The 14,716-nt window shown below is 37.7% G+C and overlaps 1 protein-coding gene across 2 annotated transcripts in view; it reads left to right on the top strand.

The window, feature by feature from the left end:
- DCBLD2 (discoidin, CUB and LCCL domain containing 2) overlaps positions 1–14,716 on the top strand; it is a 44,889-nt gene that overhangs the window by 18,629 nt on the left and 11,544 nt on the right. For both annotated transcript variants that reach the window (XM_058045413.1, XM_058045412.1), the window contains exons 2-8: positions 980–1,207; positions 4,998–5,135; positions 6,307–6,358; positions 7,721–7,793; positions 10,553–10,686; positions 11,342–11,382; positions 13,531–13,746. In XM_058045413.1, the coding sequence (XP_057901396.1) occupies positions 980–1,207; positions 4,998–5,135; positions 6,307–6,358; positions 7,721–7,793; positions 10,553–10,686; positions 11,342–11,382; positions 13,531–13,746 (882 nt within the window). The remainder of the gene's footprint in view (positions 1–979; positions 1,208–4,997; positions 5,136–6,306; positions 6,359–7,720; positions 7,794–10,552; positions 10,687–11,341; positions 11,383–13,530; positions 13,747–14,716) is intronic.

Below are 14,716 nucleotides of genomic sequence, written 5' to 3' on the forward strand. Positions count from 1 at the left end.
TTACATGTAATACATTTAAGAATTTTGAAATTTAGTTAAATTTCTTAAGTGTACGTACAGTTTTTGGACCTAAAGCTCAGCTTGCCTTTTCATATTCAGTAGAGGAACTACATGTATTATTGTGTAATATTAAACACTTAACTGTCACAACAAATTTCTGTCAATAGGAATCATGCTGAGCATTGTGAACATTACTCTAAGAACATTCACATTTCTAAACCAGCACAGAAATTGCTCTATTTGTGCTACATATCGGGTGAAATGCATGTATAGCTGTTGAGTAATAGAATTTATCAGTTTGCTCTTTATAATTTAGTGTTGACAATACACAATTTGTGATGTTGTTTTCCATTAAATTAGTTTTAGTACTGTTATTGCTGTTTAAAATTAATACTCAAATATTAGGTAGAAGGCTCCAGGTTGGAGTCACAGGAAAATTCAAAAAAATTGAGTGTGTTCTCCAAATAGGAGTGAATTGCAGGATTAAAATAGTGGTACAGTAGAAAACAACATATTTGTAGTTTGGTAGTAGTCAGAGCTTTATTTAATATGCTGTATTTTATTTGCTGTCCACTGGCTTTGTACTTCTTTTTCATTGTATTGTGAGTACAGTAACTCAGAAAAACCAATGTGCTCTTGTTTTATTGTCAGGTTTCTGTGTCCTTTTCTGCACCTGTTTCCTTCTGTACTGAGGTGTTGAGGAAATACAAAATAGCAGGGACACTTCCTTTACTGTCCATGCTGTTTTGTAAGTCATTATGGATCACTTTCCATCTCATTGAGGAAGTTGTAGCAGTTCTGTGGTTGCCTGTGATGATAAGCTAAGCAAAAGGCAATGGTAGTTGAGTGGTATTTGTCACCATTGCTGTGTCATTTGGGTGTGAGTTACCTTGGAGTTTTCTCACAATGTGGTTTGCATGGTGTGGTATGAGGCTTTGAAGATGAACATGGGAGCTGATTTCTGTCTGTTCTTTCCTAGGTGATGGGTGTGGACATACTGTGCTGGGCCCTGAGAGCGGGACCCTGGCCTCCATAAACTATCCCCAGACCTCTCCCAATAGCACTGTGTGTGAGTGGGAAATCCGTGTGAAGCCTGGGCAGCAAGTTCAGCTCAAGTTTGGTGATTTTGATATTGATGACACCGATTCCTGTCATTCCAGTTACCTGAGAGTTCATAATGGCATTGGCCCCAACAGGACAGAAATAGGTAGGAGCTTTAATTGTCAGTATTTGAGAACTGTTGTCTTGTAGAGAACTCAGGTGTATTGTGTTACTTTTGTAACTTTTTAACACCAGCTGCATCATAAATGCAACACAGATCCTGTAATAATCTTAGATTCTTGAGATTCTCAAAGGAAGCTCCACTGCAATGTGGGTTTATTTTCTCTTGACATTTCCTAGTAGATTGCAAAGTTCTTGAAAACAGTGAAGAGGGAACTGTAAAACTAGAATCATCTTAATTAAAAAAAAAGGTGCAAATATCTATCTATCTATCTATATATCTATCTATCTATCTATCTATCTATCTATCTATCTATCTATCTATCTATCTGTCTGTCTATCTGTCTATCTGTCTATCTGTCTAATCTATCTATCTTTATCTTACCTGAAAGGCCTTTCTTTTTAAATGGATTTACTCTGATTTCAGCTGTTCATCTTGGTGGTGTTAAAGGATGACAGGCTTCAAAAGGCATATAGTCCAAATATCCTCCATCCTCTGATAATGTTTTTCGTTTCATTTTCTTCGGGGATAATTTCACCACTAGAAGTCAGTGGTTTTTTTTCAAATAGCAGTATGATGTTCTCATCTACATCAAGGTGTATGTAGGGTGTTTAGACTCTAACAGTTACTTTGCATAAAACTGAAAATGAATTGTCATTCTTCTTTTTCTAAAATTAGCTATTATGCAGATGAACTTTATTTTCTTTCCTAAAACTTTAATTTGGAGAGGGAGAAAAAGGTTTACTTCACTGAGACTGTTTTTGTGCAAATCAAATGCTGATCCCAGTAAATTGAGTCTTTTTCTAAAGAGGCTAGTGGAGTGTTAGGTTTATTAACCCTCTTTTCCGACTGTTACCTAGGTAAGTGTGTGTGAAAATAAGTATGTGCTTGGAGCTGTTGAGCCAGACTTGGTGTAAAATAGGAAACACTGAATACCTTAAATGGCAAGGAATATCAAGTTCTGATAAGTCTATTACTCACTTTTACAAGGGACTTAATGGGTTCAAGTAAATTCCTGCTTTATTTGTTTCCCTTGCTTTTCAGCTGTGGCCTGTTCGTGGAGCAGCACAGCATGTTGGGAAATGTGTGTGTTGTTCTGCTCTTAATAAATTAAGTCAAAGGACAGACAGTGATGTTAACAGTGGCAAATGCAGATGAGGCAAGATTTGGGGTGTTTTTTTAATGTTTGAAGCAACAGACACTGGAGAGATTAAACAGTGACTTGAATTTTCTTGGGAAAATTCTGGACTTATCCCAAGTTTTTCCATTCAAGACTGCTGGCATGGTCTACCATTAAAATACTTGTTTTACGTAAAATCTGAAATTCGGTCATACCTTTTTTAACCCAAAATGACTTAAAAGTTGGCTGGTTAGATTAAAAAATAAATTGTTAGTGGGTTCATTGATAAACAGAGAGGGTTTCTAATGAAACTTTTAAGGGCTAGTGCTTATTCCGAGCCTGTTGAGTATTTATAAAGAAATAAAAAGAAGATTCAAATGCTCAGTGTTAGGTTTGTCTCTAGTGTAAGTGAGATCTAGAGGAGTTTGTGAAATTTCAGTACAGTCAAATCACTATGCATCTGCAGTCAGATGTACTTATTTAAGACATGAGAGTTTCCTCTCGTGCTGTATTGTAGCTGTACAAAAGCACTCGGGATCCTTCAATGCGTAAGTACAGACAAAATAGCAATATTACATCTTCTGCACACACCTTCTGACAAAGGTGTTGCTGTCGTCATGCTTTGTCCATTCCTAGTGCTTCCTTTTTAAAAGATTGTAAAAAATCAGGCAAGAGGCCAGAGAAGAGTTAGAAAAATGATTTGTAGTCTCAAAAGTATGCCGTGCTATGAATCATGAAGAGCATCACTCTACAGTTTTTCAAAGGCTGTATGTCCATGGGACAAGCAGCACTGGAGAGTTTATCCAAGCTGGATTTAAATAGCTTGCATTTTGTATTTGCCTGAAGAAGCGGTTTTAAGAGGAGTCTCATGATGGTCACCAATGTAACAAGATCCAGTGGCTGGAAACAAAACTTTAAAAGAAAGTTTTCTGTTTTTTTTATTAGAAGATACCCTTGCTTTGTTAAAAAAAATCTCACTAAGCAACATCTAGAAAGCTCTGAATAATGACAGGAATTTGTATTTTAACTTTTAAATTTTTTAAAATTATTTTGATAGTGTTTGGGAGTGCAGTTCACTTTTTAAAGGAAATTGCCATACGTCTTATATTTATTTTGTATTATATTTTTTAAGAACTGTTCCGGGAGGACTCTGTTAATCCACTTCCTCTACATTAGTATGGTAATTTGCCTTTATTTGAGGAAGGAGTCTTGCCTCTTTTTCTGCTATTTCTGCTATATGATAACATACTCATTATGAGGAAAGCAAGTGGAATAATGAGCTGAAACAGAGGCAGCGTCATTTACTGCTGGTGATTATCCACTTTGCTTATCCACTGCAGAATCTTAAATAGGGGTATAGATGGTTTCTACAATATCGAATGATCATGGTAGCCTGTAGAACAGAAGATTATTTTTTCTAAACAAGTTAATTAACTGGTCAGTATCTTTACTAAAGCTTCTAGTTAGTAGGACTGTAGAATTCCATATTGACTGGGACGTGTTTAACAGCCATTCATCCATTAATGTGGTATCAATTCTAGAACTTCATAGGGCGAATACTGTCAATATCTGTGGACTCCAGCAGTTGAAATGGTGTTATTTTTGTTCATTTTTTATGACAAGAGAAGCACCCAGGTACAGAACCTTTGTTATGTATTGTCTCAGGCGGATCCCCGACCAAGGAGTAACGTGCATTGACTCCATGATTGCAGAAGGCTGAGCAAATGCTTTATTAAGTTATACTATATTATACTACATACTACACTAATACTATACTATACTAAAGAAAAACCTGTGACCCTTACAGACAGTCATGACACAGCTTTGACCTAACTGGTCAATCAGTCCAAAACACCATCACCAGTGTCCAATTAACAAATCCCTTTTGGTAAACAATCTCCATAACACATTCCCCATGTGCCATACAACAGATGCAGCAAGTGAAAATAAGAACTATTTTTCTTCTTTGTCTGAGCTTTCTCACAGACTTTCAGCTTCCCAGGAAAATCCTGGGAGAGAGAATTAAGTCTCTCTCTGTTCAAAGAATATGTGAATACCACAGTTAGGTTTTTTAGGTGTGACAAAATCGAAAGTGAGCTAACTGGTAATTTATGTTGATGGTGCTTACCTGTGATATGATGTATGTATGATACTGCTGAAATGCAGTGAGCTGTGCCTGCTGCTGTCCAGAATTAGGGAAAGTATGTGACAAAAGCCATGCAGGAGTCTATGAGGAGGAAATGCTTCAGCAGCTTTGGGAAAAGGAGGACTTTTTTCTCATTTGCTTTGGTAGATGCTTCTCATTGTCCTAACTTGATCCTTTTCCTTGTGAGATTCCTCATGTTCTTTGAAGCTCTGAGTGTGGAGGTTATGCATGGCTAGAGATGAATGGGACGAGGTCACATTTATCTGCAGATATTGGGGTATTCCAGACCTTTGACAGTGACAAAACAAATGTGGAACGCACAGTCTGCCATTTGCTTTAAATGACTGCTAAGCGTTATTTAATGTCATTCTCATGTATTTGCTTTTGAATATACACCAGAACTAATGTGAGCCTACACTGCAGATGAAATAAGAGGCTGGAAATTGCATAAGATGCTTATTACATGTGTTGTTTTGGGTCAATATTTATTCTCCTCCTTCTCTCCACAGGAAAATACTGTGGATTTGGCTTTCAAATGGATGGTCTAATTACTTCAAAAAGTAATGAAGTCACAGTACAGTTCATGAGCGGAATTCACACTTCTGGACGTGGATTTCTTGCAGCTTATTCAACCACTGGCAAATTAGGTATTTATGATTATTCGGTGATTTTTCTCTGCTGGCAGAATTAGAGCTGTCTAGTAAAAACAGAACCAGTTCATTTACTCCCACATTCTTACAAATTAACTTCTAAAAATTTAGTACATTCTTCATGATACTTCTGTGTAGGAAATTTGACTGCCTACCTAAAAGTTGCTGTAGTTCTAAAGAAATGGTAACAAAGCTTACCTTGAATAGCAGAGGAAAAATGTCAGTTGTCTTGTTATAAATGAAAGGACTGCTTCAGATTCAGGACAAAAATGCATTTTTTCAGGTAGTAGTCAAGGTGGCAGATAGCTAACAAGTTTTCTTATCAAACTGTATATATTTTACACAGACTAACCTCGTGGAAATTTTTATTTCAGTAGCAGCATCCTGTACTCCTTTAACTTTCATGTCATAATCTTTGGACTAGATTTTTTGTCTTTTTCTTGGGTTTTTTCCCCCTGGTTTTGGTTCTTCTAAGCCTCTGAAAGAGGCTGCTGCATTTGTTTTGCATCTCCTCCCACTCATTGTAAAGGTGAGTGATAACACGTGGTCTGCAAGGAAATGAAGGAGCAGCAACAACTGCCTCAGGAGGCAAAAAATCCTATCTGGAAGTTATTTTAAAAAGAGCAGATAAAGAGTCTCAGTTTTTAATTTTGTAGAGTATTTGATGCTTTCCTCTCTGTATTTTGGACTGTATGTTGATACACAGCAGACAAAACCAAGAAATTTGTGGTATCAGTCATGGATGCCAGTAACACAGCATTCTAACATTTGTTCTCTATGGTGCTTGTGTTCAGCACTGCAGAACCATTAAATGGTGAGAACACAGGCCTCTTTATCTTATTAATTTAATGTTATGAAAAGAACATATGTTTCTGTTTCAGATTTGTCTCTGAAATATAGCTATAAATTAAAATTAAGCTACAAAGAAAATGAATTTTGTAGTATTATCTAGAGTCATATTCTCAGTAGATTTCCCAGTGACTCAGACAATTAGCAAGGTTCTACTGTGATACAAAATCTGTTGCAAGAAAATTTAGTAGGAAGGTGTTTTTTCATTCTGAGACTTTGTTAAGCCTCAGAGGCTCAAATGTATGTATTTGTGCAGTTTAAAAAGCATATTCAACCTTTTGTCTTTTTCATCCTTTTGACTTACATTTTTTCTTTCCAGACTTAATTACCTGTTTAGACAATGCAAGTCACTTTTCCGAACCAGAATTCAAGTAAGACTGATTTTTACCTTTTTTCCTCCCAGTCTCTTTAATTAAGTAATTTAAGTGTTTCTACTTTGCTTTGTCACATATTCTGATGCAGCTTGAAAATTGGCCATCCAGACAACTTGAGACACAAACTAATTAGGGGTTAGAGCTGAAGAATTTTGACATTTGCACTCCTCCTTCCTCCTCCTGTCTCTCCCATTTGTGTTATTTACATGCAGTATACAGTAGAACCTTGTTAATTTGCACTAACACATAGGAGCTAATATCTCATTTTCATAGAAAAAATATTGCTTTTATGAATACATTTTAGCAGGTACACAACTTAATTACTGAAATTTGTATTACAGTTACCTACAGTTACCTAATGTCACCATTAAATGATGACATGTGTTAGAAATTGCAGACCCATTTCAGAGTTTGGTGCTCATTAATGAGGTTCCGTGGAGACATGGAATGCTCTACATTCTGAAGGGGAACGTTTTCCTGTTGTCTCCTTCCCTGTTTCCATCTAATGCAAGGCCAGTCTGTTTAAAGCTGCAGACTACTGTGAAGTGTCAAAGCTTAATTTTTGGAGAACTTAAGCTGTGGCAACCTGGAACATTTCAAAGTACAACCTTTGCATTTCTCCTTCATTTTTCCCGGTTCCAGAATAGGGCTCTTGTTGTAGGTTGTGGCCTTATTCAATGTGTGACAAAGTCTCTGAATCCCCCTATTTTCATGGAACCTACAGCATTGCTTCAGTTGTTGCTGAGTTGGGGTGAAAATGTTGATGTGTTTGCTCCACTCTACTTTTAGCTCTTGAAGATGTAATAATTTTCATGTGTGCAGTATGAAATGGTCCTAGAACATGAACACAGGCCTGCTCCAGAGGTGCTGGTGTCTTGCCTTGTGCTTTTTATGTGCTAGTGGTAATTTGGCCAGTGTTTATGATCTAAGCATTGCCAAAAGCTGTTACAGAATAGCATTACTTTTCAGATGCTTTATTTAAGGGTGCCAAACAAATAGATATGAAGGCCTCTAGTTCATAAAATAAAATTCTTTAATATTTTTAGTTATATGACTTTGAATTTACAGGAGCCACATAGTATTCATAATATAAAATGCTGGCCTTATTAGTTCATCATATTGAGACTGGAACTGTACTTTCAGCTGGGACTTATTTTAAAACATTTTCAAACGTCTGTCCTCCTGTTGTGTACATGTGAGTATTTTTGGTCTGATTTGATAGATCTTCAGTTAGAAGATATCATTACATAGTGATACATGAATAGCAGAGTCTTGTAAATCAAAACCACAACTTTTTTATAACTGTAAGAGAGTTGTAGGTGCATGCCTATCCTGACTTGATAGTTTCTTCTCTTTCAGTAAGTATTGTCCAGCTGGATGTGTGATTCCTTTTGCTGATATTTCAGGCACTATTCCTCATGGATACAGAGATGTAAGTGAAAATACCATGGGCTCAAATGAATTTTCATAAAACACATGGTAGATAATGCAAGTCAGTTGTAGTTGTTTGCATTGGTTGTGCTTCCTGTATGCTGGGATTTGTGCCTTCTAAAAGTGAATAACATGGTACTCATTTTTTAGCACTGGTGCTAAATGACAGGTGCTTCAGATCTTGCCATCTCCAAGAAGTGGAGTAGCGTAGTGGAGTCTCAAATACTTTCATAAGTCCTGCAGAGAAGGGTGGATCAATCAAAAGATTGGGTTTTTTCTACTTCCTGTTTTCTTCTGGTTGGTTTTCTTAGGTTGGGAAATTGAGATTTATAAAGAAAGAACCAGTTATTTTAATTATGTCGTTTTATTTTTGACACTGTAATTCCTCTTTCAGCAGTGTCTTAGTGGTGATCTTAATTTTTGTTACACTTTAGAGATGAAATACTGTTTATGCTGAGCAGCTATAAAATAATTTGCAAAACAAATTTAATACTGTAAGAGTATTTCTGTAAATTGGTAATTAACATCTTTAATAATGTATTGTTTACTTAAAATAATGCAAAACCCCATACAGTATTATTCTAATGTAAGCCTTTGCCGGTCAAATAATGAACTTGCCATAGGATGGGGGGATGTTTGCTTTCTTTATTATAAGTGATTATAATTTTACTAGCAGCCTACTAAAAATTACATTAAATCCTTGGTTTTTATTTTAAAATACTGTTTTAATAAGCCCTTAGATGTAGCACAGAGGTAAGACAATGTAAAAATGTTAGTAGCCAAAGATTTTAGTATTAAATACAAACTTAAAATGTGCCTGTTTCTTTTCTTCCCCAAATAGTTGTAAATCCCAGGCTACTTGCTTAATCACCCGCATGTAAAAATGTCACCACAGTGTAACTTTGTTACATGTTCTGGTCCCCCAGTGAGTCCTCACTAAGTGGCTGCAAGGTAATTTTTGTAGCTAATAACAATATTAAATTGATTCTCTGCCTCACAAATTTGCAGCATCTGCAGGAGTTCTGCTTGTTGGGACTTTTTTTACAAAATCTGGAATCATTGTTTTCTATGGAGGAAAATGAAACCTTTTCATAAGGAAACTTAATGAAATAAATGCCCTATGACTTTATTTTTGTGTACTTTATCAACGAAAAAAGGCTGTGAATTTCCCAGAAGTCAGGCTGTGTGGAAAAAAATGAAATTTTCCAGCACTTTAGACCAAATTTCAGGTTGAGGTTTCTTATGCATCTCTTTCAAATGTATGGGAACTGTTTGCTGCTTTAAAAAATATACAAAATCTTGATTCCTTTCTGTGTGACCCTAATGTTCAGAGTCCTTGAGGGCTTGGAGCTCTCACTACTGACATCTGGTGAGCAGGGAGGAGAGAGCTGCATCTCCTACTAAATCCCATGCTCTTACTTTAATGGAGAGGGGAGCTATGTTGATCCTAGACGTTTTGGATGTGAGCTTACTCTGGGCAAGCCTGATGGACTTCGTGTGATAAGTGCTGCTCACTGTGGCACCTGTAGCCTGCAAGCCAGGGAAGTGTCACTATGACGTTTGTTAGTAGATTCTGTCATCCAAGGAGAAAAGGCAAGAACATGATACCCTATGTCATGGTTTGACACTGGCGCAACACCAGTGCCCCCATGAAAATATATTCTCCCCAGTGGCTGCTGTGAGATGTGACCAGAAATAGATCAAAGCAGGCTTCAGCTTAGGAATAAAGGAAAAAACTTTATTAACTTACAATATGTAAAAAGGAACACACAGAACTCAGAATAAAAACCTTCCCAAAACATTGCTCCTCCTCCCCCCAGTTCCCACCACAGCACAGTGAGATAAAACCTTATATTCTCAATCCAGCTGCCACCCCTCAGATAATCAACTCTCAGTTCATCACCGCCCCTCAGCCAGGGTGCATGGCTTCCCCCACCCCCACCCAGCTACTGGGGAGGGGCGGTGAAACTACTTCACCACTAGAACCAAGAAGAGAAAGTTCCCCTGGGAGTGCTCTGCTTTAACCCCTGTTTTCTCAGAGGCAGTCATGTCTTCAATGGCCACACCAGGTACCAATATTCAAATCTGACCACTGATTGGTTTAGCCACAACCTCCCTGTCAAGAACTCACTTCCCTGTCAACCCATAACACCCTGCAAAAACATTTTTTATTACTTGTCTCCACTGACTTGTACAACATAGGTAATTGACTTGTTTAAGATGAGTTGTATGCATGTATTACTGTGGCTTTACATGGATCAGTGCTGGATGGTTAAACCATGTTTAAACACAAGATATAATAAAAAACCCCTTGGCTGAAAGCTACAAAATCTGCAGTGCCTCACCCCTTAATTGTGAGAAAATAAACAAACATACTCTCAATGTTCTATTAAAATTTTTTCTATGTGTTTACATGTTTTGTTGTCAAATATAATTTATTATAGGCTGAGCCTGGCTGTCTGGCTTTTTCAGACTGATTCACCTTGGTGTTGGTTTGAGGTCATTTAATTACAACAGTTACATTCTAAATGCAGCTGGGGAGGACACAGTGAAATGTAGGGCCTTCTTCTTGTGTTTTTATAAATTCATAATAAAGATGAGTGCTTTCTAAATAACCAAGACAACACTTAACTAAAAATAGTATTTTAATGTAATAATAACAAAAACTGTAGCTGGACAGTGTAGCATTTACAATATATGGTGTGGTGTTTAATTTATTCACTTAGTAGTATGAAATTTTCTTTCCCTTCCTTCTTCAAGTCGTCATCACTTTGTATGGCCGGTGTTCATGCAGGTGTCGTGTCAAATACTCTGGGTGGTCAAATTAATGTTGTAATCAGCAAGGGCATTCGATACTATGAAGGCTCCTTGGCTAACAATGTCACCTCAAAAGTGTAAGTGTATTTCCTTATCTTTAGCACCTTAGGTCTTGGTAGTGTCTCATTGTGGGATAAATTTCAGCTCGTGGAGCTATATGTTCCCTGGACAGCTTCTCTTCTCTAAGTTTCTCAGACTTTTGCTGTAGTGTAATTGTTTTACCAAATTGTTTTACCAATTGTTTAATCTCTAGACCAGGAATTTTCATTTTCCAAATTCTGCAAGGAGTTTTTACCTTCTTGGCTATTAATTCCTACTGGTCTGCAGCAAAACAGTAATTTAATTGCAGCTTTTCTTTTTTAGGAAAAGACTGTGGCTTGTCATTGTATCTCAAGACCCACAAATGAAAGCAATCACAGGAGATTGATTTGTGTTACTATGATTAGCTTAATTTGAAAAGAAAGCATTTTAATGAAGTCTTGCATTTTGCTGGGTAGATGTTTGTTTGAAAGTATTTAACCCAGCATCTCTGGACTTGATTTCATTTGGGAAGGTGTTTGTACTGAAAGTGCTGCAACTCACTGGCAGGATGTGTTAATCATCAAGTGCTTGTTCAGACACATGTGTATATATTTCAGTGGCAAGCAGTCAGACAAGAAAAATAAATTGAAGACAGTTTGTTTCAATTTTTCTCACTGGGTACTGCAAAACATCATCTTTTCTTCTCTGCAGGGGACCCTTGTCTACAAATCTCTTCACCTTTAAGACAAGTGGTAAGTGGTATCACATGTGTTACATGTTACTACTTTCATACAAAGTTTGTGGATAGAAGTGGGTGTGCAGATATTTGATTTCTTAATTTTTGTTCTTATTTGTGAGACCTTTCCTTACTGTATTCTTCAATAAAAAATGTCTATTTTTGTATTGTTTTACTATGTCAACTTGATGATTAATCATCACTAATTTATAGGTACAGCAGTGTTTCAAGTAAGCCTTGCTTATGTACAGAAAGAGATTGTTTCAGTCTAATTAAATAAATTAGCTGTAGTTTTCTTAGTGCAAGCTAGGTTTTCTGTAAGTCACTTTAAATGCCATCTTTGAGTGGATGTTGGAAATACTGTGAAGACTGTGGCCTTTCTTTAGTCTCTTTAACTGTTTTAATAACAATTTAAAAACCATAAAACCATCACATCTGTTTTTCATAAAGATAAAAAAAGAAAGGGAGGGGGAATCATGCACATACTTCTCAAAATAAATAAATGCTTTTCCTAATACATAAATCAGAGGCACAGTGAAGGAGGATATAAAGACAGGAATCTGATGGGAAGGAGTGTTTGATGATGGAAGTGTATAAATAAACAAAAATTAGAAAATACAGTGCACATATTAATAATTAATAAAAATTTTAAAATTATTTCTCTCTCAGGTATCTGCAAGAGCTGAGAGAAGGAATTACAGGTCTAGTATCCTTATGCATAAAGAATATTAAACACAGTGATCCAGGCAGGGTTTGCTGGGTTTTTTTGTCTTTCACAATGTGATCTGATAGTATGTATGAAAGTAATTAAATGGCCTGGAAATTGGAAGAGAGAGGAAAAAATGCTGATCTAGACTTTGTGAACTTCAGTGACACGTGAGAAATTATTGAATAAGCGAGAGACAAGATGCAGCTCTAGATTAAAATGTCTGTAGTTGGGTTGTCTAGGAGTTAGGTGAGGGGAAAAGAAACCCTGTAGTATGCTCAAATGAGGTTTATCAGACTGTGGTGAAGGTCCTAGTGTGTTCCTGCTGTTGCAGTTGGTTTTATGACTTGGTATGAAGTAGAGGAGTGTGTTATTAAGGCTAGAGGCATGGTCAGTGCAGAGGAAGATGAGTCTGCTTATACAGGAAAAACTGCCTGACTTTGAGAGTCAATAGAAATTAACTGAAGCATCACGGAGCAAAGAGTGGAATGTAGCAGGTATTTAGAGACTGAGGCATTTTTCTGCCAGGTGGCAGCATGTTAGATGGAAAATGACTGATGAGGGAAAGAATTCCCTTAGTGAAGTGATCCTGTGCTGTGGCAGGTGACATACATTCAGCAGAGACAGTAAACTACTAATGCCATCTCTCAGGACATGGGCAAGACTTTCTCTGGTGTCCAGTCACATTTGGGCTCTGCCACCTGTGCCTTCCTTGAGGGATGAGTGCCCCCCTTGGTGGAGAGGGGAAGTTCACAGGAGAAGGGAAACTAGGCTGGGTTGTTCAGCCTGCCTGACTGAAGGCACAGATTGCTCTCTGCTGATACTTCTGGGGACTGTGCATGGGAGAGAGATAGTATAACAAGAACAAGAAATCTAACCCTGAATTTAGGAAATGTTTTTCAGCTACCCGCAGAAGGCAACATGGGAAGAAACATTTAATAAGAATGGTAACCAGAAAAATGTAACTAATTTCAAGGATGTGTTTGAGCTCAAGGCCAGGATTATGACATGACTTCCTACATGCTTTGGTTTTGTTCAAATTAACACTGTGGTGCTGGGGATGATTTGTAAACTCAAGAAGTTCTGCAGACACACAAAAGGAACTAATGAACCAGTAGCCTGTTTCCCATTCCTGCAGCAACCAGAGATACTCTTAGACCATGAAGGTTCCCCAGTGCTTCTCCTTGAGTGCTCTGTGTGAGTGAGAGAATGACTCTCTCTGAGGGAGGGGACTGAGAGAATATCCATATTACCCTTGGAGCAAGCACAAATCATAGCATTCTCGTGACTGGTTTAGTTCTAGTATCCCTGTTAGAAAGCAAAAGACAGTGTGTTTTGTTGGTATTGTTGTTATGGAATAAATTTAGATGGCTGTGTAATATTTGCATATAAAGTCTTGAAATCCAAGCAGCGTAACTTCAGTTCTCATTTGCAGTCCTCACCTTTTCTGTTGCTCAGGTTGCTATGGGACACTGGGGATGGAGTCTGGGGTGATTCCTGATTCCCATATCACATCATCATCAATTCTCGAGTGGCCTAACCAAACAGGACAAGTAAACATTTGGAAACCTGAAAATGCCAGACTAAAAAGGATTGGACCTCCTTGGGCTGCTTTTATCAGTGATGAACATCAGTGGTTGCAGATTGACTTGAATAAAGGAAAGAAAATAACAGGTAAGTGAATCTGATGTGACTTCTCAGCAGCATTCAAAATTTTTGGTTACTGATATTCTTTTTTCCAGTGTTGGGCCTTAGATAAAGCTCAGGTGTCACTTAATTACCATTACACTTAATTTGCTTCCATGTCCTAGCTAACACACTGAGGAGCCTGGAGCTGAAGAGATGTAGTTTCATAGACATCTCTTCCCTCAGAATTTGTTGAAGTGTTTCCCGTGATTTTATTGGATTCTTGATTCTTCCCTTTTCCTGCTCATTGACTCCTTGGAGATGCAGATCAAAATCTAGTCAGCTCAGCCTGCTGGTACCTCTGATGCAGGTGTAGTGATTTTCCCTAGTGCCTGTCATGACCACAGTGACTCCAATATCAACACTGAGGTGTTGGCATTTTGGGTTTAATCTCCAGGGTAGCTGTGCAGCAGTTGTACCTGCAGTGCCAGTGTTACTGTTTTCTGGTTTAATCCTTCAGTGATTTGCTGTTGTTAATGGGCATGTTTGTCATCTGATGTAAATCAAAATAAATTGGATTTAGGTTGAGTGCTTCATAGCGTCTAGGGCTTTAAGGCTATTGTGAAACATGTTCCACTGATCAGTTGGTGTTTGTCTCTTTCCAAAATGCCTGAGTTGGTCTCTGTAACCTCAGCTGCATACTTTGCTATCAGCAGCGTGGCTTGCTATCATTAAGCATCTTGGATTTACCAGTCGCCTTTGTTATTTCCTCCCTGGAGACTCTTTGGATTTTGCATTACTCCTCTAATTCTTGTGCTAACAAGCCTTTCCAAAAAAGCTTTACTGTATGAGTTGTGCTGCAGAGCTGCAGTTTTTTCAATGGTGCCTTTAGGTTGGCAGTATAAGAGCAGGGAAAAGCTGTGTCAGCAGCTGGAGACAGGAGTGAGCTGTGGTCAAATGAAGGGTTTCCATCAAGAAGTGGGGTGTGGGTGAAAGGGCTTAGCAAGGTTATACCTTG

This window comes from Melospiza georgiana, chromosome 2 (genome assembly GCF_028018845.1).
Source record: "Melospiza georgiana isolate bMelGeo1 chromosome 2, bMelGeo1.pri, whole genome shotgun sequence".
Taxonomy (NCBI): Eukaryota; Metazoa; Chordata; class Aves; order Passeriformes; family Passerellidae; genus Melospiza; species Melospiza georgiana.